Here is a 27,551-nt window from a genome sequence, read left to right as displayed (position 1 = left end):
TGATATATGAGATAAAGGAAAGACAATTGGACAGGGGACGAAAGGCACACTAGTTCACTTATGTACGCCCCTTAAGTTGATACCAATTTGATAGCACATAATGAACTACATATTAAACCTGCCACCTTTTGCAATCAAAGAGCGAAGAGAGGGGTGCAGCTGTCTGAATTGCAATTATTTATTCTGCCCAATCCCGATTATGGTGCAGTATCAGAGGCAACCTAAGTAGGTTGCAAAACTCTGGTCCACCCCTAGAAGGCAGCCAAGAGTCTTTCAATTATAGTCAGGATCCATCCCTCCCTGCAATAAACTATATTTATACTATCAGCAAGAGAGTGCCGCTTCTCCCGTAGATAAACATTTTCCCCTCCAGTTTCCTTTAACCACCCAGGAGCAAATCCGACAATCCTTTCCTCTCCACAAGCCCCCCCCCCCCCAAAAAAAAAGTTTATAACTGCATCCACAGACATTTCTATGTTATTATGAATACAGATTCGTGAGTACATATATTGCACGCCTGACATATTAGAGTTCTTAAAATGGAAGGAAGAGGAGGGGAAATGCCATTTCATTCAAACTACAAAGAAGGGGAGAAAGCATATATCTGAGATAAATCTACGCCAGGCACGCCGTTCCATCACCGCAGGCCCCCGTTGCCAGGGAGACCGCGTCCCTGACTACCTGACACGCCTCGCCTATCTTTTTCCTTTCCAGGGCTTCGATTGGCTGCCGCACGTCCTATGGCGCGACTAATTGAACAAGGAGCTGCCTGTCACGACTTCCATCAGGAGGGTGGGCGGGAAGAGAGATTTGCGCCTTGCAAGGGCGCCTCGACCCATTTTTTCGGCAGAGGATCGTGGCGGAGGGAATAACAGGGTAAACCCACTTAAAGGCAAACTCAGGCGTAGGAGGGACGGCGGAATAGACCGGAGTGACTTTCAGTGCCGGTGAGCAGAACAGGCATACATCCAGTGGAGGAGGTTTTAAATTAAATTTAAGCCCAGTGCTGGAGGAGGTTAAGGGAAACTCGGGGTAAGGAATGGGTAATCCTCGATTTACGACCATAGTCGAGCCCAAAATTTCCATTTAAGTGAATTTTGCCCATGTTACGAGATCTTTCTTGCCACTGTTTAAAGTAAATCACTGTCCTTGATAGTGACATGGTTGTTAGAATCTGGCTTCCCCATTGCTTCTCAGAAAGTGGCAAAGGGGGATTGCATGACCCCCATATCACTGCAGCTGTCATAAGTATGAGTCCATTGCCAAGCCTCTCAATTTTGATCAGGTGACCATGGGGATATTGTAATTGTCATAACTATGAAAAACAGTCACAAGTCACTTTTTTCAGTGCTGTTACAACTTTGAACACTAAACGAACTGTGGTAAGTTGAGGACTACTTGTATGAATATCAGATGTCAAGGGTCATGCCATGCTGTTGCACAACGAATATATTGCTTTAAATCTATTATCATTACGGTACTGCCTCTTTTTCCTCTCACAGACCATTAATATCATAGCATCTTAGGTGCATTATGCCTGCAATTTACTCAAAAATAAGTTGGTTTGAATTCAGTGGTGCTTTCTACAAAATATACATTTCAGACAAACTATCTAAGCCAATATTTTTCAAATTTGGCAACTTTAAGATGAGTAGACTTCAACTCCCAGAATTCCCCAGCCAACATCTGTGAATTGAACTCCACCTTAAGACTGCCAAGTTTGAAAAACACTGATATGGATAATTGGTTCTCGAATTGTAGTCTGAGAGCCTATGGGGGTCCCTGAGACCTTTCAGGGCATCGTCAATGTTGAAGAGATATTTTAAGATTTCTTAATTTTAATTTCTAATACAGAAAATATTGATAGCTATAATCCACATAAGCCTTTGGAGTTCTCCATTAGTGTTTCCTAAATTTCTTTCTCTCAGTTCTCCTTCCCACTTTTAAAATTATTTAGGACTCCAAAAAAAGCTTTTATTGGTATGAGTTATATTTATCAATATTTACTATACTAAAAAATAAAATTGATATGTTTTCTGCCATTACCACTTCTCACAATTGTTTGATAGCATTTTAATATATTGATTTCACAGACTCCTAAGATTCCTGACACTTTGAGAAATACTGATTTAGAGTAATATTAGCTGGATTGGAAATTGTGCTAAACCATAATGTAGTAAGATTAGAGCTATTTCATATTTTGCAGTTTATTTTATTATTGTATTATTAAATTGTGAGATACAATTTCTGATTACATCTATTTGATGCTCCATTTTAAAACATATTATCAAACACTAATCAAAGCACCCAAAATCTGCCCTATATAATTAGTTAACTAATTGTAACTCACAATTGTAATTATTATTATTTATGGGTTTAGAAGAGTTTCAGAGAAGAATTTTCTCAGCTTTTCCTATACAGGCCAAAAAGTGAACTTGTGATGTTTGGCAGATATCTCATTGCTGAAATACAGCTTTTCTCTGCACAGTAATAGATAGGTAGGTAGGTAGGTAGGTAGATAATAGATAGATAGATAGATAGATAGATAGATAGATAGATAGATAGATAGATAGATAGATAGATGATAGATAGATAGATAGCATGCTTTTTTATTTCAAGCCACAACTCCTAATTCTAAGAGAGAGAACTGAATTAAAACTTAAAAACTTTTGCTATGCCATGCAAAAGTTATGTATTTATTCATATGAATAAATCAAATTTGCCAGGTTCTCCACAGTATTTGTTCACAATAAATTCAAGTTTCTTCTATTTAAAGTTGCATTCGTGTTATGAATGTTTACTCCTAATCCAAATCAGTGAGATAATAATCATATACTGTATATGCCTCCTGCATTATCTTTCCATCCCAACCTTAGAATCACATATTACTCTGCTGCCTTCTTTTTCATCTTAACAGCAGCTTTCTATTCAGAATATATGAGAAAATCTAAAACTAAGAATCCTCAGTTTATTGGTCTAATTTTTAACATTATGAATTCTTCTATAAGCTTGCACTTTTAAATAATTAAAATGAAAAGCTGTGTTAAGAATTGGGTGTCCTGGATATTAGTAGATAAATGATAAATTAATAGATAGATGGTCCCTTGACATCATTCTTGTCATTGTGGGGATCAGAATATGACAAATACCTTTCTGTTATATCAAATGCTGCAGCAAAGCCTTCTCTTTTGATTTTTTTTTAAATTTTGCATGTCTTTTAGTGAATTCTTATTTCCTTTCAGTGCAAATGCTTTTACTTAACCCTGATTCCTTGGAAATTGGTGCAATTAGGGGTTTATATTCTGTGCCTGTTCATGTCCTCTGTGAAAAGATTTGCTTGAATTAGGAACAAACATGTATATGATCAGGTCACTTAAATATGGAGACAAGCACTGCGAAGTAACAGGGAGTCTTTTGTAAATAGGTTTGTCCTTTCAGTTTTGAATTTAGGTTAGCCTAAACTATGTTGGTTCACAAATGATATAAGTCAAATTGCCTTTCAGGGAAAGGTACATGGTATCTAGGAGTAAAATCAAAAGAATAGCATTTTATCATCTTCTCCAGTTTGATAAGAGTCTAAAAACATTACAGCATACAGTAATTCCAAGAACTGGAGTTGCTCACAAGAAATGAAAAATACAGGGAACAATTTGCACAAGATGGGAGATAGCAATTTCATAAGCTAGATCAGTTCTGTGATAAAGGATGGAATTGGGAGGAATAGTTTTTCTTAGATTAACAAGGTCACGACAAAATCAAGATCCTGCTGTTTGGATCCATCCGAGTGACGTTCCCTTCTAGTTGCTTACTTGCTGTATTTGGATGCCATTTTATAATTTGTACATCGGGTAGCTTTTTTTAATGTATGGTAATTTGTTCTGGTTATTGTTCGTTTCTCTTGCATGCTGCCCATAGTGACACCATTAGAAGAAAATCAGGTTTGTATAAAAATGTGAAAAGTAGATAACATTATAGCAAGAGAATAAATCAATTGTGATAGGTTCCTGATACATAATTGATAAAGTTTATGTTTTCTTTACAGCCATGTTAGCAGCAGGTACTGGTAATGGCTTTGGCACCACAGCTTGGTGGGGGTTTTCTCCAGCACTCAACTTGCAAGCAATGTGTAAGTTTCACTCCCACCCCCCACCCCCAAAATGCAGGGTTCCCTTTTCCTCTCCCTTTCATGTTTTATTATGAAATTGGAGCCTCATCCCACGGTGCTTTTCGCTTTCACTAGCAAAAACTCTCTTGTCTCTGCTTCTATGTGATGCTACCTTTAGCAACTAAATGAAAAGTATTCTTGGTCCACCAGATGCTGATGTTTTATTGGATGACACCCTATGTACAGTATATGTTACATAAACAAATATACATACACACAGAGAAACAACCTGATGCTCTTGTGTGATAATATTTCCTCCTCCCATTTATCACTATTTTTAGGTTCTGCCTATCCTACTTGCTATGAATTTTTAAGGCGTTTTTAATTGAAAATATGAAATTGATATATTTCAAAGCAATCCTTCATTTCTTTTTCTGGGTTTGTGTTTATTTTAAAAAATGCTCTGAATCTGTAGGGGCATTGCATCATCCTGACAGAATCTTTTAAAAATGAAATTTTTAGCCCAGGGCTTTGTGAGAAAATGTACTCCCTTGAGTATAAGAAAAAAGCTAAAAGTAGATTAGATGGGTTGGATTGCCTTCAAATAAATGGACAATTGGGTGAATAATATCTATCCTGACAGCTTTATAAGAAAAAGACAAAGTCTTCCACGATGGGCATTTTGTGAAAGCAGTCCCAATATGCTGTTTAATCTCGACATACTCACACTTGTAAAAAGACTGTACCTCCTTGATATGAGTGCATGCAGAAATTTAGATTCTCCAGTCAAATCGTATGTTTTCATGATCCGTAAGTATAGTAAACAGAAGCTAACATAATCGCTACACAGCACAAAGTTAAAACAGCCTCTCTGCCATTTTCCATTTCTGCAAATTACTATTTACTATATGTGCAATTGTTTACAGATGCAACATATGAAAACATGTCTTGCCAGTTCTTGAACATTCAGGACTTTTCTATTAGGAAAATAACATATATCTTTAACATAGAATGTTGGCAATCATGAATGAACATACTAATTATCTCTGTAGCTCTAGAATCCTCCACGGAGCATCTGAAACTATCCCAGAATGGCATTCCTGAACTGAACATCCTACTAGTGGGATCAATAGATGCACGACACATCCTAAAAACGATGAGTCAGATGCATCGGCAGCCTCGGAGAAAAATCAGTGTGCGTAACTTTTTTTTCTTCCATGCCAGATTCCCTTATGCTATTTTTGCCCTTTGGTTTGTCCTGATAATTATGTTGCTTTTCCCTCATTTTATGTTTTATTTCCTCCTATTTCCACTACTATCTGCAGATATTGAATTGTTTCTTGGGTTATTTGAATAAACTTTGCATAGTTATTATTGTGTTAATAACTTAATAAAACACCTATACCACGAGTCCCCAATCCCTGGGCCATGGACCAGCACCATTCCACAGACTGCCAGAAACTGGGCCACACAAACAAGTAATCCCCTGCCTAGGATGTAGGCAGCACATGAAATCATGCCCATTTCAGTCCATGGAAAAACCTCTCTCCATGGAACTGGTCCCTCGTGCCCAAAAGGTTGGGGCTGCTGATCTATAGTATATTGGCAATGGAACAAATCAAATTCTGTAGCTAGAATGTACATTTCTTTGCATCTGCTGCAGGAATAGCATTTTTCTTCTAGTGAATGGACTTGCAAATTATTTCTTTCATTAATACAGTGCTGCCATTCTGTTAAATAATGTAGAATTGTCTTCATTTATTATATTTTAATCTATAAAGTTTTCTCTGTTGCCCATCAAATGGAAGTTTTATTTGAAAGTCTTGCAACAGAGATAAGCTGTTGTTGTTTTAACAAAAAGTCTTGGTTGCAGGATGCAAAATGATGCAGTAGCAATCTTGATGAAACTAAAATCTGAGCTTGACTAGGAGACAGCATAGAAACTTTACTATTGAAACACTGTATTTTTGGCGCATAAGATGCTCTTTCCTCCCCACTCGTAAAAGAGGGTGGAAATGTCAGTGCGTCTTATACACCGAATACAGCAATTTTTGGCTTTCTGAAGCCTTGCCCCCCACTTCCCATTTTTGTGAAAACTGGGCCTGTTCTTTGCAAAAATGGGGTGCACAGAGCATTTGTGAGGCTGGGGAAAGGCAAAAACACTCCAATTTTTGCAAAAAAAAAAATGGTTGAAAAATGGGCCAATTGTTTTTGCAAAAATGGGGGTGGTTTTGCCTTCCTCAAGCCCCCAGCCATAAAACTGCCACAAAAAAGAGAGGATCAGCCTATTATACAAAGCACTCAAAAACAGGACAAGAAATAATGGATGGAAACTGATCAAGGAGATCAGCATCTAGAATTAAGGAGAAATTTCTAACAGTGAAACAATTAACCAGTGGAATAAACTTGCCTCCAGAAGTTGTGGGTGCTCCCACACTGGAGGTTTTAAAGAGTCTGAACAACCAGTTGTCTGATATGCAATAGGGCAGTGATGGTGAACCTACGGCACAGGTGGCACGTGGAGCCATATCTGCTGGCACTCAAGCCATTGCCTTAGCTCATCTCCAACATACATGTGTGTGCCAGCCAGCTGGTTTTTGGCTTGCACAGAGGCTCTGAAAGGATGTTTTTTGCTTTCAAAGAGCCTCTGGGGGGTGGGGGTGGGCATTTTTACCCTCCGCCAGCTCCAGGGAAGCCTTTGGAGCCTGGGGAGGGCGATACATCAGCCTACTGAGCCCACCAAAAGTTGGAAAACAGGCCATTTCCAGCCTCCAGAGGGCCTCCGTGGGCCGGGGGAAGCTGTTTTTGCTCTCCCTAAGTATTGAATGATGGGTGTGGGCACTCGCACATCCACAAAAGCACACGCCCACAATCTTTCGGCACCGGAGGGAAAAAAGATTCACCATCACTGCTATAGGGGTTAGACTAGAAGACCTCCAAGTTGCTTTCCAACTAGTTTATTCTGTTCCTGATTTCCATGAGAAAGCAGGTAATAAAGTGTACTAGCAAATAAAAATAAATATTTGAAATAATTTTTAAGGCACAATTATCCATTCCCGATGCAGTATATTCAGCCTTCAAAAAAGAAATTACCCTAACACAGTCATTTTCAACCTTTTTTGAGCCGCGGCACATTTTTTACATTTACAAAATCCTGGGGAACACCACCAACCAAAATGACACAAAATGACACCCTAAGACACACTCCTCTCTTTTTCCATCCCTGTCTCCTCCCCCACCCTTGTGTGTGTGTGTGTGTGTGTGTGTATACAAACTCTTGAACCATTTCCAAAAACAGGTGAGGGCTGGGTTTTTTTCTCTTATTCTTTGGGTGCTTTTTATCATATGCTTTAAATCAAGAGTCACTTCTCTCTCTCTTTTGTTTCTCTTTCCTCTCATTCTCTGTCTCAATCATTTTCTCATTTCTCTTTTTTCCTCCCCTTTTTGCTTATCTCTCTCTCTCTCCCTTCCTATCCTTTTCTCTCTCTCTTTTGCTTTCTTTCTCTCTCTTGCCTTCTTTCTCTCTCTCTTGCTTTCTCTCTCTTTCTCTCTTTTCTTTCTCTCTTGCATTCTCTCTCTCTCTCTTGCTTTCTTTCTCTCTTTCTTTCTCTCTCTCTTTCTCATTCTCACTCTCTCAGCAAAATTTGCGAGACCAGAACCTGAGCTTCCTTCTTCGCGGCACACCTGACCATGTCTCGCGGCACACTAGTGTGCCACGGCACACTGGTTGAAAAACACTGCCCTAACAGACTGTCTACAGATATTATAAAAGCCTTTGCCAATATAAATAGTGATACATAAATGCTTGACGACGCAGTTGAGTATATTTTCAAACATCAAGAAAATACCAGAATTCCTCCTGATATTTAGTTGCGTTTCCATCAAAAGTCTATTATCAGTAGTTAAAATTCACCAAGGAGATTGGGAAGAACTGCGCTTTCTTTTACAGAGAAAACTATTTCTCTGTTAGGCTATATCACAGACATCAGAACTTTCTCTTGTCAAATTTAAGTCATCCTCCCCATGTGATAAAGTTTATGGTGGTTCTTTGCCACCTCTTTTCCTTTTCCTAAAATGTGTGATGACATTAATTAATTCCTGTCATAGCGAGGAGTCTGGCAGGGCTGTTTTGGTAGCTGTCCACCAATGATAGTCCTTCGGCTCATCACAGTGTTGAAGTTCATGCGTATTGTAGTTGACATGTGAGGTGGAGGTGTGGAAGCAAAGATGAACAAGGACATGTGTGGCCACAGATGCAGCATCACTGCAATCCCCCATAGCAACTCCAACATTCGCACGGATGTCCTTTGGTGCCCTTCCTTCATCATGAGGTTATGAGTCAACGGTTGCGATTGTCACAGCAAGCATTTTTCAGTGTCACTTCATAACGAGGATTGGTGGGGGAGAATGGAGCAGGGCAGCGAAAGAAAACTTTGAATTCCTGGTATTGGTCCCATAGTAGCTTTGCTTCAATCACTGAATTCTTTATTATAGGGATGGAGCATTGGAGTACAATGTTTCTTGGTTAGTGAATCGGTTTGTAGAGGACCATCTGAATAGTAAAGGGGGAAAGCTTTTAAAATGGAAAAAGAATTTTCCAGGAGAGTGTAAGGATATGGGGAATGAGATCTTACCAAGTGGGTTGTAGCTGAATAATTTAGGATCCAGAATTTCTCTCTAGGAAGCTTGTTTGGATGTGCCCTTCATGGCACTGGACCAGAATATCTCCGGGACCGCCTTCTGCCGCACGAATCCCAGCGACCAGTTAGGTCCCACAGAGTTGGCCTTCTCCGGGTCCCGTCAACTAAACAATGTCGTTTGGCGGGACCCAGGGGAAGAGCCTTCTCTGTGGCGGCCCCGACCCTTTGGAACCAACTCCCCCCAGATATCAGAGTTGCCCCCACCCTCCTAGCCTTTCGTAAGCTCCTTAAAACCCACCTCTGTCGTCAGGCATGGGGGAATTGACATGTTCCTTCCCCCTAGGCTTATAAAATTTATGCATGGTACGCTAGTGTGTATGATTGGTTTTAACTTGTGGGTTTTTTTAAATTAATTTAAATATTGGATTTGTCTTACATTGTATTGCTATTGCTGTGAGCCGCCCCGAGTCTGCGGAGAGGGGCGGCATACAAATCTGATTAAACTTAAACTTAAACTTAAATACAGATAATTCTCAACTTACAACACTTACAACAGGACTGGAAAAAGTGACCTGTGTCTGTTTTTCACACCATTGTTGCAGCATCCATGGTCATGCGATTAAACCTCAGATGCTTGACAATTGACTCATATTTCTGATGGCTTCAGTGTCCTGGGGTCATAGGATCACCTTTTGTAACCTTCTGACAAGTAAAGTCAATGGGGAAGCCAGATTCATTGAACAACCAAGTTATTAACTTAACAACTTCAGTTAACAACTGTGGTAAGAAAGGTTGTAACATGGGGCAAAACTCTCTTAGCAAATGCCCTATTTAGCAACAGAAAATTGGGGCTCAATTGTCAAATCGAGGATTATCTGTCATGGAAATAATGAGGGATAGATTTGCTGTTCTTTTGGGATTCAACAGTTCTAAAGAGCTACACTATCTTTGTAATATCTTCTTTATTTTCCAAATATATATTTACTGACCCCTCACATCCTGGACACAAAATGTTTCAACTCCTACCCTCAGAACGTCGCTACAGAGCACTGCACACCAAGACAACTAGACACAAGAACAGTTTTTTTCCAAACGCCATCACTCTACTAAACAAATAATTCCCTCAACACTGTCAGACTTTCTACTAAATCTGCACTTCTATTCTACTAGTTTTTCTCATCATTCCTTTCACCCATTTCCTCCCATGTTGACTGTATGACTGTAACCTGTTGCTTATATCCTAAGATTTTTATTAATATTGCTTCTTCATTGCTTATTTGACCCCTATGACAATCATTAAGTGTTGTACCACATGATTCTTGACAAATGTATATTTTATTTTATGTACGCTGAGAGCATATGTCCAATCACACTTGGCCAATAAAAATTCTATTCTATTCTATTCTATATAAGAAAACAATGAAGAAAAAATCTTCAGAGGGGGGGCGGCATACAAGTCCAACTAATAAATAAATAAATAAATAAAATCCAACCTCTCTCCCTCCCTCCCTCCCCCCCCCCCTCCTCTCTCTCTCTCTCCTTCCCCAACCTGCCAATTTATGTTACTCTGGTGCACTCAATATACTCATTTTCATTCAAAGACATATTTGCTTCTGTCAGCTTGAGCGGGTACCTCATTTTAAAAGCTGGATAAGAATTCTCATTTCCAGGAAATAATTTTCGATCATGTCCTTTACTGGTATAATATCAATCAGTTATTCTGCTTTATAACTAGCAAGGAGGTAGGAGTGAGGCCAGCTTGAGAAGCGCTGCAGGCCAGGCAGTCAGATATTTCATTTTGTGCTAAGCATGTCTTATTTAATTAAGAGACAAACTTAATAAGATGTTGCAGATCAGTGATATGTTTCACATCTTTTTAATCTGCTTAAAAAAAATTGGACTTGATGACTCGGTGGTCCAATCGATGTAAGGCAGTTTCCATTTTGATATTCACAGTGTAATGAGGAAAATTTTCCACTTTGCTCAGCTAATTGCCTTCTTATTCACTCAGTTCTACATTCTGGAGAACAATCTGGAGGCTGTGAGTCGCCAGCTGTTATTCTTGAACCTGGCTCTGGAGCCTCCAGACAAAATGGGCCTACAAGGTAAGGAGGAAGTATGTATGTATGTATGTATGTATGTATGTACTATATGAATGTATATATGTATGTATGTATGCATGCATGCATGCATGCATGCATGCATTGATTTATTGATTGATTTCTATGCCACCTCTCTCCGATGACTCAGGGTGGCTTACAACATATAATATTTTGTGTTGTATATTTTATATGTGAGCCGCCCCGAGTCCTCGGAGAGGGGAGGCATAGAAATCCAATAAATATTTGTATTGATTGATTGATTTCTATGCTACCCCTCTCTGATGACTTGGGGTGGCTTACAACATATAATATTTTGTATTGTATATTTTATATGTGAGCCGCCCCGAGTCCTTGGAGAGGGGCGGCATAGAAATCCAATAAATAAATATAAAACAACAATTTCAATAGCTGAATCCAATTAAATTTAAAATTAAACGAACAATCTAAAAACCCCAGCTGTGTTGAAAATCAATCATACTCATTCAAAGAGGGTTTCTCATCTACTCCAACTTCATTTCCTGTATCTAACATTTACATGAAGCCACTGGGTGAGATCATCCAACGGCATGGGGTGCAATATCATCATCCCAGTTATACATCTCCACCCCATGCCAATTCAGTGAAGCAGCTGACGTGATGTGACAGTGCCTGGAAGTTGTTAGGCTCTGGATGGGAGCCAACAGGCTCAAGCTCAACCCAGACAAGACCTAGTGGTTCTAGGCATTCCGTCCGAAGGACTGTTCCATCTGTCCGTCCATTGCTCTTGTGGGGGGAGGTTCTAACTTCTCAGATAGGGTTCATAACTGGAGCGTCCTCCTAGATCCACAGCTAAATCTTGAATACCATCTTTCAGCTGTAGCCAGGGGGACTTTTGCCCAGGTTCACCTGGTGTACCAGTTACGGCTCTATTTGGACTAGAAGGCCTTGTGTACAGTCACTCAGGCCCTCATTACCTCCCATTGATTATTGCAATGTGCTCTGCATGGGGCTACCCTTGAAGAATGTTCGGAGATTGCAAATAGTCAAGAATGCAGCTGTGCGAGCCGTTGGGGGGGTGTACCTCGGTATGCCCATATAACACCAATACTCCGCTACTGATTAATCTCCATTCACAAATCAAGGTGTTGGTTATTACCTATAAAGTCATACATGGCTTAGGGCCTGACTATTTACAGGACCGTCTCCTGACACATACCTCCCAGAGGCCTATCAGATCGCACAGAATCGGCCTCCTCCAGATCCCATCGCCTAAACAATGTAGGTTGGCAGGACCGCAGGGGAGGGCCTTTTCTGTTGCCGTCCTGGCTGTATGGAACCAATCCCCATCCCCACCCCACCCCCGATGTTCACACTGTTCCCACTCTACTGGCTTTTCGAAAATCTGTTAAAACCTGGCTCTGTCAACAGGCCTGGGGGCCGTGAAGTTTAACATCAGACATGCCTGAATTATGTTTGTTTGGTATATATGTTGTTAGATTGAGTTGGGGTTTATAATGGATTGTTAGGGCCATGGGGTTTTATTTACTATTGTTGTTCGACTTCTTTTTATTATTGTACTATTGCTTGTTTTTGTTGTTGTAAGCCACCCCAAGTCCTATGGGATTGGGCAGCATAGAAGTCGAATATATTAAATTAAATTAAATTAAATTTTTGCAACCAGTTGATTTGGGCTTCTGGATCACTCTCTGATGGTTGGGTGGCAGATCCAGAAAATTGAATCTCAATACCTTATGATTGATATCTCTTTGTTGCATCCTCCTCCACCCAAGACAAGAGTGAGACATTCTTGGAACTAATGGGGAACACTCATCTCCGGAGCCAGACTGCTGCCTATTTGCAGGAAAAAGCAGCCCTCTTCATCCGTTACATCACAGACTCTGACTTCCAGCTGGCTAATTTCCCTCTTTTGGACTTCTCTGCACTCAAGGTGAAATGCAAAATAATCCAACAGTCAGATTATTATCTCTGAAGGAGCATTGAAGACATATTTATCATGCTATTGTGGCTTTTTGAGATTCACAGTCTATAGCCACACATCCTGAATTGTGGATCCAAGTTACTATACTCCACTTTTGTTGTTGTTGTCCCTCACAGAGAGATTATGAACATTATATGATAAATATTAAAGCATAAAAGAGGAAAGGAATGTTAAAAAAAAGCAATGAAAAGGCAGGAGGGACATTTTTTTTTCTGGATTTAGCTTCTTGACACTCCCCCTCCCCATGGGGTTCAGCAACTTACTAATTCATCTTCCTGTTTGGATAGTTCAGGGAGCGGGATCAATTAGAGGCCATTTTTCAGTTCTGGCGGAATCCAGACCCACAAGCTTTCCGGATCAAGCAACTTTGGGACCTGCGTCTCCGGCAATATCTGGGCACCCGTTATGACTCTCGCCGTGGAGTGTGTGACTGGGATCTCACCATGAAACTGCAGGAGCATGGGGTATGTAGCTAAAATGTGGGGAAATATTAGCCAAGCACATTTGGGGTGTGAGACTACAGAGATCGTGGTAGTGGCAATCCTCCTGCCCTTAGAATACAGGTAGTTTGTTCTGCCCCAGCAACAGACCACAAAGTCTGTACAAACCTTACTTTACTAATTAAGGGACTGCTGACGAGCTTTCGTAGTAGTCAAAAAAATATAATAGAGTTTAAAGCAATCTTTTCTGAACACCAACTGTTAATTCAACTTCATTAACAGCCAGCACAAGTCCACAAATGAATAACTCAATTCTGAGTAAACAGTCTTGTAGATAACAGCAATCTTACAGTGGTTGGCAAAATGCCCAGAAGTAATTTGCAGGAAAAAATTCCAATGGAGAGAGCAAGAGCCAATCAGATGTTTCTGGACACAAAGATAAGAAGGAATATGAACAAAGTTGATTCCTGCAAACTGGCTCCTTTGTCATCATCCCTTAAATATATTAGGAGAGTGCCAATCATGCCTCACTTAGCAGTATAAATTTTGGGCTCAATTATGGTTGTAAGTTGAGGACTCTCTCAACTTTTTTCTCTTTTTCTCCATCTAGGCCGTAACAATAAACTTCCATGAGTTTTTCCATTGGCGTGATACAGGCATGGCCTTTGAAATGCGAGAAGCTACTTACGATGTCCCCAACAAAACCTTGGCATCTGGACGTCTCATCAAACACGTGAGGCCTTTCATTTTCTTAAGATGAAAGGGAATTCTGGGAGTTAAAGTCCACAAATCTTCAAGTTGCGAAGATTGAGAAACACTGCTCTAGATGATTGCTAAGGTGTAAAGAGAGGGGGGGGTTAGTGTTATGTAATTCTGATTGGGCAATGATGTAAAATACAGATAAGTTCTTGAGTTAGTATCACATTTGATCCCGAAACCTGCTTGTTTATTTAAAAAATGTATTGGCCATGAATCCTACCATAGAGTAACTCTGGGCAGCTTACAGTTTTTTAAAAGATGTCTATATACAATTAAAACGTAAATAATTAAAACCAGACATTAAAACCTAAGAACTCATGGGGAGGACGGGGGTGGAGTATAGTGAATTGGGATATGTTATTACTCAATCAACTCAATTTACAGGTATATTGCCAAGCAAGATGTTTTTAAGAGAATTTTGATCCATTTTACTATTTTACTTGCCACAGTTGTTAAGTAATTGTAGATGTTAAGTTTGTGACACACTTTTTAGTGAGTCTGTCATCCTCATTCACTTTGCTTTGCCAGAAGGTCGTAAAAGGAAATTACATGACCCTGGAACATTGCAACCCTCATAAATATGAACCAATTGCCAAGTATCCAAATCTAGATCACATGACCATGTGGGGACTGCAATGGTTATAAGTGTGGAAAAACTGTCCTAAGTCATTTTTTTCAGTGCCATTATAATTTTAGACCATTATTAAACAATTGAAAAACAATGTGAAAAACCATTGTAAAAACAATGGCTGTAAGTCAAGAACTACTTGTGTACCTGTTATTTTAAAATCCTATTGTTTGTCCAAGTTCAAAAAGCACATTTCACTGCATCATATGTTGCGCGATAATGAGTAACAATGAGGACATTTTATTAAAGTTGCCTTACCTCAGACTCTTCAACTTTCATGATAGTCTGTTAAAGCTGCTGTAGCAACAGTATGAAAGTGACCTGTAGCTCCTACTAGATTTTTCCAAAAAGTAAGACAAAAGTATTCAATTCACAGCTACCCTTTCAGAAATCCTTACACATTTGTTGCAATTTGATTATGTACACCCATATTCTAGTAGCAGATCTGTTGTGGACTCAAAGAGTAGCATTGCCTTTCTTTCAGCATTGTTTCATGTTTCTAATCTTCTTTGGTCCTAATTTTTTCCCATTTCCCCAGCCATTTACTGAGTGGATGAAAGACCATTTTCCTCATGATGGATCAATAGCAATAAAATTACAAAGAATTTTGTCCCACCTTCATTTAAGATGTTTAAGATAAAACCCTTTGTAGTTCCTCGTGTGAATGAAGTATAAATATTATTAGAATCTCAAGCAGTCACAAATCTTTTTGGAACTGTCAGTTCTCCCACCATGAGGCCAGAGTCCATGGTACAAAATGAATGGTGTTTTCCCACATTGGCCTAATTGTGCATCTACTGTGTTGGTTATGACCTATAAAGCCCTTCATGGCACCAGACCAGATTATCTCAGGGACCGCCTTCTGCTGCACGAATCCCAGCGACCAGTTAGGTCCCACAGAGTGGGTCTTCTCCGGGTCCCGTCAACTAAACAATGCCGCTTGGCGGGACCCAGGGGAAGAGCCTTCTCTGTGGCGGCCCCGGTCCTCTGGAACCAACTCCCCCCAGAGATTAGAATTGCCCCCACCCTCCTTGCCATTCGTAAGCCAATTAAAACCCACCTCTGCCGCCAGGCATGGGGGAATTGAGATGCTCTTTCCCCCTAGGCCTTTACAATTTTATGCATGGTATGTCTGTATGTATGTTTGGTTTTTTATATTAATGGGTTTATAATCGTTTTTATTATTGGATTATTATTGTACACTGTCTTATTATTGCTGTTAGCCGCCCCAAGTCTCCGGAGAGGGGCGGCATACAAATCCAATCAATACATACATACATACATACATACATACATACATACATACATACATACATACATACAGAAAGGGGCAGAAATTTTAGTGGAAGTTTGAAAAAGCAGCTTCGCTTTTTGCTTTTATAACCCTAGTGCCAGGTCTCCAAACTTGGCACCTTTAAGACTTGTGGACTTCAACTCTCAGTATTCATCTGCCTGCCATTTAATGTCTGAGCTGATCAATATTTAAAGAATGGTACCGCTTAGCAAGTTCACCATTAGACTATATTGCCTGTTTGTCTCCTGAAAATGTTTGCATTTCCCTTCTCATCTTTATAATTGTTTGCTCTCCCACTCTAACTGGGTATAAATTAGGGATAAATAACAATGATATCACCTACCAAGTTAACTCATTCAGATTTCTCATCTCCTAGAAAGGGGAGCCCATACCAGCACGAGGATATTGGGGAGATATCGCCACTGGCCCATATATCACATTTGGCATTGAAGCTGAAGATCCCAACCTGCTGAAAACGATCAACGGCCGCCCTAGTAAGGTAAGTATGATACTGTGGGGGGGGGGGGAGCAGTCAATAGAAATTGATATTAATGAAAGCTATGGCTGCATCCAGGCTTAGCTCAGAACAATTTTTACAGAATATCCTACGAAAATGTTTAACAGAATATCCTACGAAAATAGACTAACAATCCTGGGTCTTGAAAGCTTAGAACTACGGCGCCTAAAACACGATTTAAATATTGCCCACAAGATCATATGCTGCAACGTCCTTCCGGTCAACGACTACTTCAGCTTCAACCGCAACAACACAAGAGCACACAACAGATTCAAACTTAATATTAACTGCTCCAAACTTGTAAAAAATATGATTTTAACAATCGAGTTGTCGAAGCGTGGAACTCATTACCGGACTCAATAGTGTCAACTCCCAACCCCCAACATTTCTCCCTTAGACTCTCCACGATTGACCTCTCCAGGTTCCTAAGAGGCCAGTAAGGGGCGTATATAAGTGCACTGATGTGCCTATCGTCCCCTGCCCAATTGTCTTTCCTTATCTCATATATCATATATATTCTCTCCTTATCTATCTATCTATATATTATATATATATATCATATATATTCTCTCCGTATCTCTTATATATATTCTCTTCTTTTTTACTTTCTATCTTTATATATATTACTTAATGTCTGTTCTCTTCCATATGTATTGTATATTGGACAAAGAATAAATAAGTAAATAAACAAACAAACAAATAAACAAATAAATAAATAAATAAATCTTGCACATTTTCTAGCTGATCATCTTTTCGTTCGTAGAATGCCCAAGAAATCTCCTTGCAAAATGTCACTGCCCTCTTGTACGAACTGAGATACCACACTCGCTATGACCCATCAGCCCCAACTGAAGAGTGGAAAGGTGATGATGGTCTTCAGGCTGGAGGTAACTCTGTTGTGTATTACGAAAGGCACATGATTGACTTACAACCACAATTGAGCCCAAAATTTCTGTTGTTAAGTGAAACATTTGTTAAGTGAATTTTTGCCTCATTTTATGACCTGCATAATAAAGTGAAGTGAATCACCACAATTGTTAAGTTAGTAACATGGTTGTTAAGTGAATCTGGCTTCCCCATTGATTTTGTTCATAAGAAGATTAACATGATGCCGGGACACCTCAACCATCATAAATATGAGTCAGTTGCCAAGCATCTGAATTTTGATCATGTGACCACTGGGATGCAGCAATGGTCCTAAATGTGAAAAATAGTTGTCACTTTTTTCAGTGCCATTGAAACCTTTGAACAGTCATTAAATGGATTATTGTAAATTGAGGACTACCTGCAGAGATTTTATATGCTTCCTCTGCTCTTATATGTAGTTATCGGTAATAACTTCTCAAGAATCTCACCTGTGTAAATGCAGATTTTTTTAAAAAAATTGTTACATACATCTGCCTAATCGAAGCTTCCTAAAGAAAAAAAGAAGACCATGATGATTCAAGTTTGTGTATTACATGATCACTTTGATTTTATTCACCTATTTGTTTTCCTTAGTGCTTCTCTTCCACAAAAACCATTCCCTGGTGCACTGCTACTACCTTATCTATTAGATCTATTTGTACAGGAGGTTTTTACTCAGACTACTGGGATATATGTTTACATGTCCTTTTTTTTAAGCTAGCTCTTTTCCCAACAACTTATAGAAATGTAGTTCTCAGGTTGTCCCAAAGGTGATTTTTCTAGAGGCAACTGGACTTTCTTGTTTCTTGCAACACCCTAATTTTATGGTGAGGTATCTGAATTTACTAGCTGGTTAAATTTATTCCTCTGGAGACCCTGGTCCAACTCTTTTTGTTCCTCTCTTTTTTCACTAGTTTTGTGTCTTTCCAATGCTATAGGATTTCCTGCAACAGAAGATGTCTGTGTCCATTTCTTGCCTCTTGAGTGCCTTCCTGAACTCCATCACAAAGCCAAATATCAACAGCTTTTCAATCTCTTCTTCTTCTCTTGCAGGTAAGAATAGTGGAGCATGGAATGTCTCGGATGGGGAGCCAGATGTCTTCCTTATTGATTTCTTACTGAGATGTGGGAAATAACCAACATCACTAGGAGCTGATCTATCTAGATTAGCGGTGTTAAAAAATAGCTATTGATCTTGTTAGAAAAGAACACCTCCCCACTAATCATATTTGGTTGTTTCACAAAACTTCATGATACAGCCAACTCGCCAAACTCTTTTACAGGTAGTTCTCAAATTATGACCAGTCGCTTAATGACCATTAATAATAATGCCAGCCTTGAAAAAAGTTACTTATGATCTGTCTCAGAGTTAGAACTGCCATACAACCCCGCAGTTATATGATTGCATTTCACATAAAATGGCAAAAAACCACCCATTGGATATGCTGATTGTTAATATATATGACGGATATTGGGTTGGCTTAAATATCACATATTTGCTTAATGACCACATTAGTTCACTTAATGACCATCATAACAATGATTGCAAAAGTTGACTCAATGTGGTGACTCAATTTACTACTGCAACAACTTACGACCAAAATTCTGGGCTCCATTGTGGTCATAAATCAAGGAGTACCTGTATGGATTTTTTAAAGACAGCTATCTGCATTTAAAACCATGCCTCCATAGATACCATGTGTACAGAACGTATTTCAGTCAGTATAACAATGCAAGTTTTTGCCACCATTATCATGTATAGTATATGTCATAATAAAACAAGTGGAAGTTTGAGGAAATTTCATTAATATTTTTTTAAGTTAATAGACAAAAACCTTATAATTTGCACAGGGCACTCCAGATCAAGCTGAGAGACCAAGGTAACTTACTTCCAATTACATTCATTTTTTTTTCTTTGTTTGCTTTTTTGTAGTATGGTGCATTATCTTAAACCAAATTTGAGTGTGATGTCAGCTTCAAAAGCCACTCTTATTGCTGAGTTAACAAAGTAAGTTTTGCTTTTTTTATTCTCTCATTTTCAGCAGGACAAGAAAACAGACCTCTAAATACTAGGGTTCATTTTTCCCCCCAGAATTGATATTACTCATGTTTCTTTCCATTCCGCTGCATTGCTTGTACAAGTAGTTCTCGATTTATGGCAACAATTGACTCCAAAACCTATGTTGTTTAGCAAAACATTTGTTATGTGAGTTTTGCCCCATTTTACAACTTTTCTTGCCATAGTTGTTAAGTGAAGCACTGTCATTGTTAAGATACTGTCCCAACTTCCCCACTGACTTTGCTTGTCAGCAGGTTGCAAAGAGAGGAACTGATAACCCTAAAACACCACAACTGTCATAAATATGAATTGATTGCCAAGCATCTGAATTTGTACCATATGATCACAGGGATGCTGCAACAATTGTGTGATAAACAGTCATAAGTTACTTTTTTCAATTTCAGAGTTGACAGCTGTTGTAACTTTTTTTGTATATGTTTTATTTGTAGTTTTCCTTTAACAACCAACATATTTTGTGGATGATGTAAAGACTAGGTTAATACATTTTCACACTTATATATTAACAATACGTTCTTACACATATTAAATATATTAAATATGTCCTATATATTAAAAATTACTCAATATTCAATTCAATTCAATTTATTAGATTTGTATGCTGCCCCTCTCCGAAGACTCGGGGCGGCTCACAACAATAAAAACAGTATAACAATGGAACAAATCTAATAATCTAATAATAAAATTACATTAAAAAACCCCAACAATTTAAAAAACATACAACACATATCCCTAATCTTCCAGTGACCCAATATCCAAGAACTCAAAAAAAGGTCAATTATTAAATTTAGTCACTCCCAGAATAATTCGAAGTCCCTAGCTTTTTAGTCCTTGAAAGCTATAAATTTATACTTTACAGTTTTATAGTTTCCAGTTTACACCTTTCCACTTATCCAAATTTTCTTCTTTTTCCCTTCCCCCCTTTCCCCTCCCCCCAATAACTTCTTTTTTTTTCTTTAGGAGGATTTATCAAATGATGTAGGTAAATCAAATCCAGCTTGGTCTACCAGGTTTACTCACATATTTTAGATCCACCTTTCAATGTTCAATAAAGTTGTAATATTTATTGTTCAGGTAGTTTATAGTTCAGTTAGAAGGCTTGTAAGTAGAGTACTTAGAGTGTCAAGTTAAGAGTCTTCCTACATAGCCTTGTTGCCCTGGTATGAATGCTGATTTATCATTCCTTTTCTCATTAGCCTGTTGCTAAAGAGAACTTTAAATAGAATAGAATAGAATTTTATTGGCCAAGTGTGATTGGACACACAAGGAATTTGTCTTGGTGCATATGCGCTCAGCGTACATAAAATAAAATATACATTTGTCAAGAATCATGTGGTACAACACTTAATGATTGTCACAGGGGTCAAATAAGCAATGAAGAAGCAATATTAATTAAAATCTTAGGATATAAGCAACAAGTTACAGTCATACAGTCAACATGGGAGGAAATGGGTGATAGGAATAATGAGAAAAACTAGTAGAATAGAAGTGCAGATTTAGTAGAAAGTCTGACAGTGTTGAGGGAATTATTTGTTTAGTAGAGTGATGGCGTTCGGGAAAAAACTGTTCTTGTGTCTAGTTGTCTTGGTGTGCAGTGCTCTGTAGCGACGTTTTGATGGAAGGAGTTGAAACAGTTTGTGTTCAGGATGTGAGGGGTCAGTAAATATTTTCCCCGCCCTCTTTTTGACTTGTGCAGTATACAGGTCCTCAATGGAAGGCAGGTTGGCAGCAATTGCTTTTTCTGCAGTTCTGATTGTCCTCTGAAGTCTGTGTCGGTCCTGTTGGGTTGCAGCACCAAACCAGACAGTTCTAGAGGTGCAGATGACAGACTCAATGATTCCTCTGTAGAACTGGATCAGCAGCTTGTCTTGTAGAAGAGAAGTTTCCTATTTTATGTTGAGTCAAAACACTTCTGTGTGGATAATCTAGAATGCATGGTGACCTAAGATTATGCAGTTGACATTTTTGGTCTGTTTCAGGTCCAAATGGTCCAGCAAGTCTGCTGTGGAATTAGTTTTATCTAACCTGTGCCTAGAACTTAGCATTACCACCTACATATATGTTGTATGTGTGCTTTCAAATGGGCAGCTTTGCACCATCAGATCAAAGATGGACACTGCACACGTATAAGTCCTGCTGTTGAAGACCATTTCAACAACTCTATTATTGATGCAATATAGTGGGTGGTCTGGGATGCTTTTGAGTTGGATGTACTAGAGAGCATCTGTCCCAAAGATGCTTTCTTTTCAAGAGGCAACTGGATTTTCTGGATTTTCTTTGAAGACGTTTCACTTCTCGTCCAAGAAGCTTCTTCAGCTCTGACTGGATTATGGCAAATGGAAGGATGTATACTCCTTGCCGACAGATGGTCATTTGCATTCTTTTAGAGAGTCCTTGAGGCTATTTATCTGTGTCCTCAGGGTCACCTGAATAGTGAAAATGGGTGTGGAGCCTTCTTGGAACTGTTGAAGGGACTGTGTTGTAGACAGGGGATAGATGATGTCATCTCCCTTCCCGTCTGCCGAGAGAGGACTCTTCAGTTTGGACATAGATGGTCTCTCTGTACAAAATGTAGACTTTGCTGTCTTCAGAAGAGTGGTTTTTGTCTTTTAAGTGCAGATGGACTGCTGAATCTTGTCCCAATGGGGTTTTTCTTCTTCTAAGTTGTACCATGTGTTTATGAAGTCGTTGTTTTATTGCCCCAATGTACTGATCTGCACATGGCTCACTGCTTTGTACTGTACATACCACTTTGCTCTGTTGGTTTGTTTGTTCTTTCGTTTGTACTTTCGTTCTTTCGTTCGTTCATTCATTCAATTTGTATGCTGCCCACTCCCTAAGGACTCTGGGCAGTATAAATAGTATAAATCCTTCCATTCCCCACCATTCAGTCAGAGCTGAAGAAGCTTCTTGGATGAGAAGTGAAACCTCTTCAAAGAAAAACAAGAATGTTCAGTTGCCTCCTGAAAAAACACAACTATGGTACAACTATGACCTGGATCACTGAGAATCTCATTAGACATATCAGGGCTAAGTTCTGCCTTCTGCTGGTCCGTTTCCTCACACCCTGCACAGGTGCACATGGGTGTGTGCGCAATGCTAAAAACCCAGCTTCTGCAAAAATCGAGCCAGTTTGGGGGCATGTCCATCCGGCCATCACTGCCGGTTTGACGAGTGGGAGGAAATTCCCAAGACCAGTTCTATAGAACCGGTCTGAATCAGCAGGAGTCCACCTCTGAGACACATCCAATAGCTAAGAAATTCCCCCCTGGGCTCCAAAGACTCTAAAAATGCTCCTACAGCAGCTACACCCAAGCCACATATTTCAAGCAACCACTATGAGGTGCTCAAGAAGAATGAACCCCTTGTTTCCCTCTAATAATTTATAGAGTGACAATTTGGGAAGGGGAAGAAAGAGAGAAGTTGATTGGATGGAGAATACTTGGAGTGGTCAAGGACCACCCCAGGACATAAACTTTGGAGGAGTGACTGGTAATGTCCTTTATCACCGGATGACATTCAGATTCAGCCACACTAAGCCACCCATCACTGCCCTTACAACATTGTAGGTTGCATCTGTACATATAGCTGCGTAACAAAGTCTTTATTGTGAGCATCAATGGTAGGAGGACAGCATGGCTGCTGATATGGTTTTTAGCTGCTGTTGCTACCTTTGGACTGTAAATTTTGTTTGTGTATATTTTGTTCCAGTGTCCTGGGTTACAATTTCCTCCATTGTAAATCTTACATCTTTTGAAAATGGCCTTATTGCATTACAAACTAATGCAATAAGCGCCTGGTTCCTCTGCTGAGTGAATATGTTGTTTCCTGATTAAGCAAACAATGTATTAAAACAAATGAACGGGAGAGAAAAATAGAAATATATTTCCCCCCTTAATTAGAGCTTAATAAGATAGGCAACCTAATGGTTACCAATGGCTCACAGCCTTTCCTTCTCAGTTTGTGTATTGTTCTTGTAGCTTCTTGCCTGACCTCCGCAAAGAACAAGTCTCCGAATTCTCCTCCCAAGTGACTCGTCTGGCAAGAGATGCAGGATTTGTGCCAGTTGAAGAAACAGACGAAAAACCTTTTTTGTTGTTTCAACTTGGAGACCAGGAAGTTGAAGATAATCCCCATGAGATGATTCCACCGGAGATGGAAGTCCCTTGTCCCTGAGTTAGTTTTGTTATACACTAACTTTTTAAATAGTCTTTTAATAAAATAGGTCCTTGTTGAAAATCGCTTTTTACTGATCAGTGTCTCAATTGTCAGATCAAGAGAGGAGGAGAATGCATGCTTTTGAGACAATCTTTATCTAATGTTTCTCAACCTTGTGAACTTTCAGAGGTGTGAACATCAACTCCCAGAATTCTCCTCCTGGAGTTGGAGTTTACATATCTGAAAGTTCACAACATTGAGAAATACTGATCTTATCTGTCAGATGCAAGGAAGAATTTTGTTTGTTTGTTTGTTTGTTTGTTTGTTTGTTAGATTTGTATGCTGCCTCTCTCCATAGACTCAGGGCGGCTCACAACAGCAATAAAACAATTCATAACAAATCTAATAATTTTAAAACATTTTTAAACCCCCATTATTAATCAAACATATATACAAACATACCATACATAAATTGTATAGGCCCAGGGGAGATATCTCAATTCCCCCATGCCTGGCGGCAAAGGTGGGTTTTAAGGAGTTTACGGAAGGCAAGGAGGGTGGGGGCAGTTCTAATCTCCGGGGGGAGCTGGTTCCAGAGAGTCAGGGCCGCCACAGAGAAGGCTCTTCCCCTGGGACCCGCCAAATGACATTGCTTAGTCAACGGGACCCGGAGAAGGCCAACTCTGTGGGACCTAATCGGTCGCTGGGATTCGTGCGGCAGAAGGCAGTCCCGGAGATATTCTGGTCCGATGCCATGAAGGGCTTAATAGGTCATAACCAACACTTTGAATTGTGACCGGAAATTGATCGGCAACCAATGCAGATTGCGGAGTGTTGGTGTGACATGGGCATGTCTGGGGACGCCCATGATTGCTCTCGCATCTGCATTCTGCACGCTCTGAAGTTTCCAAACACTTTTTAAAGGTAGCCCCATGTAGAGAGTGTTACAGTAGTCGAATCTCGAGGTGATGAGGGCATGAGTGACTGTGAGCAGTGAGTCCCGGTCCAGATAGGGCCGCAACTGGTGCACCAGGCGAACCTAGGCAAACGTCCCCCTTGCCACAGATGAAAGATGGTTCTCTAATATTAGCTGTGGATCGAGGAGGATGCCCAAGTTGCGGACCCTCTCTGAGGAGGTCAATAATTCCCCCCCCCCCAGGGTTATGGACCGACAGATGGGATTGTCCTTGGGAGGCAGAACCCACAGCCACTCCGTCTTATCCGGGTTGAGTTTGAGTCTGGTAGCACCCATCCAGACCCCAACAGCCTCCATCCAGACCCTTTTATGAACTCATATGCAGTATAATTTGCTTTCTGCCCCTAGACATGGTAGATTGGTCTTTTAGCGTCTCAACATCGATGGAATATCTTCACTTAAGATGGGATATCAACAACTTAATCCTGTACTCAATGTCCCTTCATACAATAGCCAAACTTGTTCCCAGGGGTGAAATTCAAAAATTTTCCCTACCAGTTCTGTGGACATGGCTTGGTAGGCACGGTGTGGTGTGGCTTGGTGGGCGTGGCAGGGGGAAGGGTACTGCAAAATCTCAATTCCCACCCCACTCTGGGGCCAGACAGAGGTGGCATTTGCCAGTTCTTCGAACTACTCAAAATTTTCACTACTGGTTCTCCAGAACCTCCTGGGTTTTCCCCACCAAAGGAAAATTGAAGTCCCTTCCCCTGCACCCACATGGTCCAATCAATCCACTGTCCCAACTGGAGATACTTCCCAGTCACACTACTCCAGGTACAGGTTGAACGTCCTTGGCTCTCAGAGAAAAGAATGTTGTTATGGCTAAATAGCTCTACCAACTCTATGCAAATCCCACTCCCAATTTATAATAATTATAATAATAATAATAATAATAATAATAACAACAACAACAACAACAACAACAACAACAACAATAACAACAACAGAGTTGGAAGGGACCTTCGAGGTCTTCTAGTCCAGTGTTTTTCAACCAGTGTGCCGCGGCACACTAGTGTGCCGTGAGACATGGTCAGGTGTGCCGCGAAGCTCAGAGAAAGAAAGAAAGCAAGAGAGAGAGAGAAAGAGAACAAGAGAGAGAGAGAGAAAGCAAGAGAGAAAGAGAACCAGAGAAAGAAAGCAAGAGAGAGAGAGAGAGAGAAAGAGAACAAGAGAGAGAGAGAAAGCAAGAGAGAAAGAGAACAAGAGAAAGAAAGCAAGAGGGAGTGAGAGAGAGAAAGAAAGCAATAGAGAGAGAGAAAGAGAGGTAGGGAAGGAGAGAGAGAAAGACATAGAGGGAGAGAGGGAGGGAGAGAGAAAGAGAGCAAAAAGAGAGGAAGGAAGAGAAAGAAAGAGGGATGGAGAGAGAAAGAAGGAAGGGGGAGAAAGAGGGAGGGAGAGAGAAATAGAGTGAAAGGGAGGAAGAGAGAGAGAGGATTTTTTTGTCCAAAATTTTTTTAGCCCCCACCCTCCCCCCGCTCAATGTGCCCCAGGGTTTCGTAAATGTAAAAAGTGTGCCGCGGCTCAAAAAAGGTTGAAAATCACTGTTCTAGTCCAACGCTACACTACTTCAGACAGATGGTTATCCAACATCTTCTTAAATTTCCCACAGCACTAATAGTGGCAGCCCAGAAGATCCAAAATGAAGCTGTTGGTTGCATGTCCATTTCACAGACAGGGACAGTGAGGCTCTTTTTCCTCAGTAGAACATTTTATTTTATTTTGTTTATTTTATTTTATTTTATTTTATATATTTTTTATTTTATTTTTATTTTATTTTATTGGATTTGTATGCCGCCCCTCTCCGTAGACTCGGGGCGGCTAACAACAATAGTAAAAACAGCATATAACAATCCAATATTAAAACAGTTAAAAACCCTTATTGTAAAACCAAACATACATACAGACATACCATGCATAAAATTGTAAAGGCCTAGGGGGAAAGAATATCTCAGTTCCCCCATGCCTGATGGCAGAGGTGGGTTTTAAGAAGCTTACGAAAGGCGAGGAGGGTGGGAGCAATTCTAATCTCTGGGGGGAGTTGGTTCCAGAGGGCCGGGGCCGCCACAGAGAAGGCTCTTCCCCTGGGTTCCGCCAATCGACATTGTTTAGTTGATGGGACCCGGAGAAGACCCACTCTGTGGGACCTAACTGGTCACTGGGATTCGTGCAGCAGAAGGCGGTCCCTGAGATAGTCTGTTTAGCCTAATACTTTATGAACCTTCTCTAGAATCTGGCAGGCTGATGAGAACAGGAGAGGATTCCTTGAAATCATGTTGATATCTTGCTTACTAGGTAAAATATCAAGAATATTCTGGACTGATTGCAGTCTTTAGGAACTGCACCTCCGAATAAATGAATATTAAGAGCTGTGTTGTGATGATGCAGAAGCAAGTTGTGAGCGAGAATCACTTTCTCTGCCTTGTTTTTAATTACATCTTTGTCTTGTTGGTCCACCCAAGTGGCTCAGAACAAGCTGCGTGGCCTCTGAAGTTTTTCCTTCTCAATAATCCCAACAAATAAATTGGGCTGGCACTTAATTTGGCTTTAGGAAGCTTTGGGGAAATTGGAACATCAGTCTGTCCAATGGGAGATCTGTTCTAGACACACACACTCCAAAACATGAACTCTAGGAACTGAATGCTGTCTTTTTCCATCGTAGGATGTTACTATTTGAAGCAGGCAAACGCAGTGCCAGTTCCCAAGGTAGCAGGATCAGACGCTGCAGAGCAGCAGCTGCTAAATCAGACTATGAATCTACTCAACCTCATTTTCAGGCACTCTGAGAGTCACCAGCCTTAATTCCAGCATTGTAGAGGTCGTCCTCGACTTACGACTACAGCTGACCCACCACTGCAACTGTTACGTTAGTGGCACTGTTCTGAATTTGCTTGTCAGAAGGGTTGCAAAAGGTGAGCACGTGACCCTCCCAAGCACAGCAACTGTTATAAATACAAGTCAGACATCTGCCAAG

At 40.1% G+C, this 27,551-nt stretch overlaps 1 protein-coding gene across 5 annotated transcripts; it reads left to right on the top strand.

Annotated features, from left to right (window-relative positions):
* The first annotated feature begins 787 nt into the window (after nt 1-787).
* On the top strand, nt 788-27,551 carry DNAAF3 (dynein axonemal assembly factor 3). 5 transcript variants are annotated; one of them, XM_070730102.1, is made up of 13 exons: nt 788-947; nt 4,043-4,126; nt 5,158-5,300; nt 10,757-10,850; nt 12,617-12,774; nt 13,113-13,289; nt 13,876-13,998; nt 16,323-16,445; nt 17,227-17,350; nt 18,308-18,422; nt 19,303-19,377; nt 23,427-23,622; nt 27,240-27,551. In XM_070730102.1, the coding sequence occupies exons 2-12, from the start codon at nt 4,045-4,047 to the stop codon at nt 23,620-23,622; spliced, it is 1,410 nt and encodes a 469-aa protein (XP_070586203.1). In that variant the 5' UTR covers nt 788-947; nt 4,043-4,044; the 3' UTR covers nt 27,240-27,551. The 5 variants fall into 5 exon arrangements, with proteins under 5 accessions (XP_070586203.1, XP_070586200.1, XP_070586204.1 ...); XM_070730103.1 differs by lacking the exon at nt 27,240-27,551 and adding an exon at nt 1,286-1,382 and having other exon boundaries at nt 865-947; nt 23,427-23,685; XM_070730099.1 differs by lacking the exon at nt 27,240-27,551 and having other exon boundaries at nt 799-947; nt 18,284-18,422; nt 23,427-23,685.

The sequence above is a fragment of the Erythrolamprus reginae genome, chromosome Z (assembly GCF_031021105.1).
Source record: "Erythrolamprus reginae isolate rEryReg1 chromosome Z, rEryReg1.hap1, whole genome shotgun sequence".
Lineage (NCBI taxonomy): Eukaryota > Metazoa > Chordata > Lepidosauria > Squamata > Dipsadidae > Erythrolamprus > Erythrolamprus reginae.
This window is presented reverse-complemented; position numbering and strand designations above follow the sequence as displayed.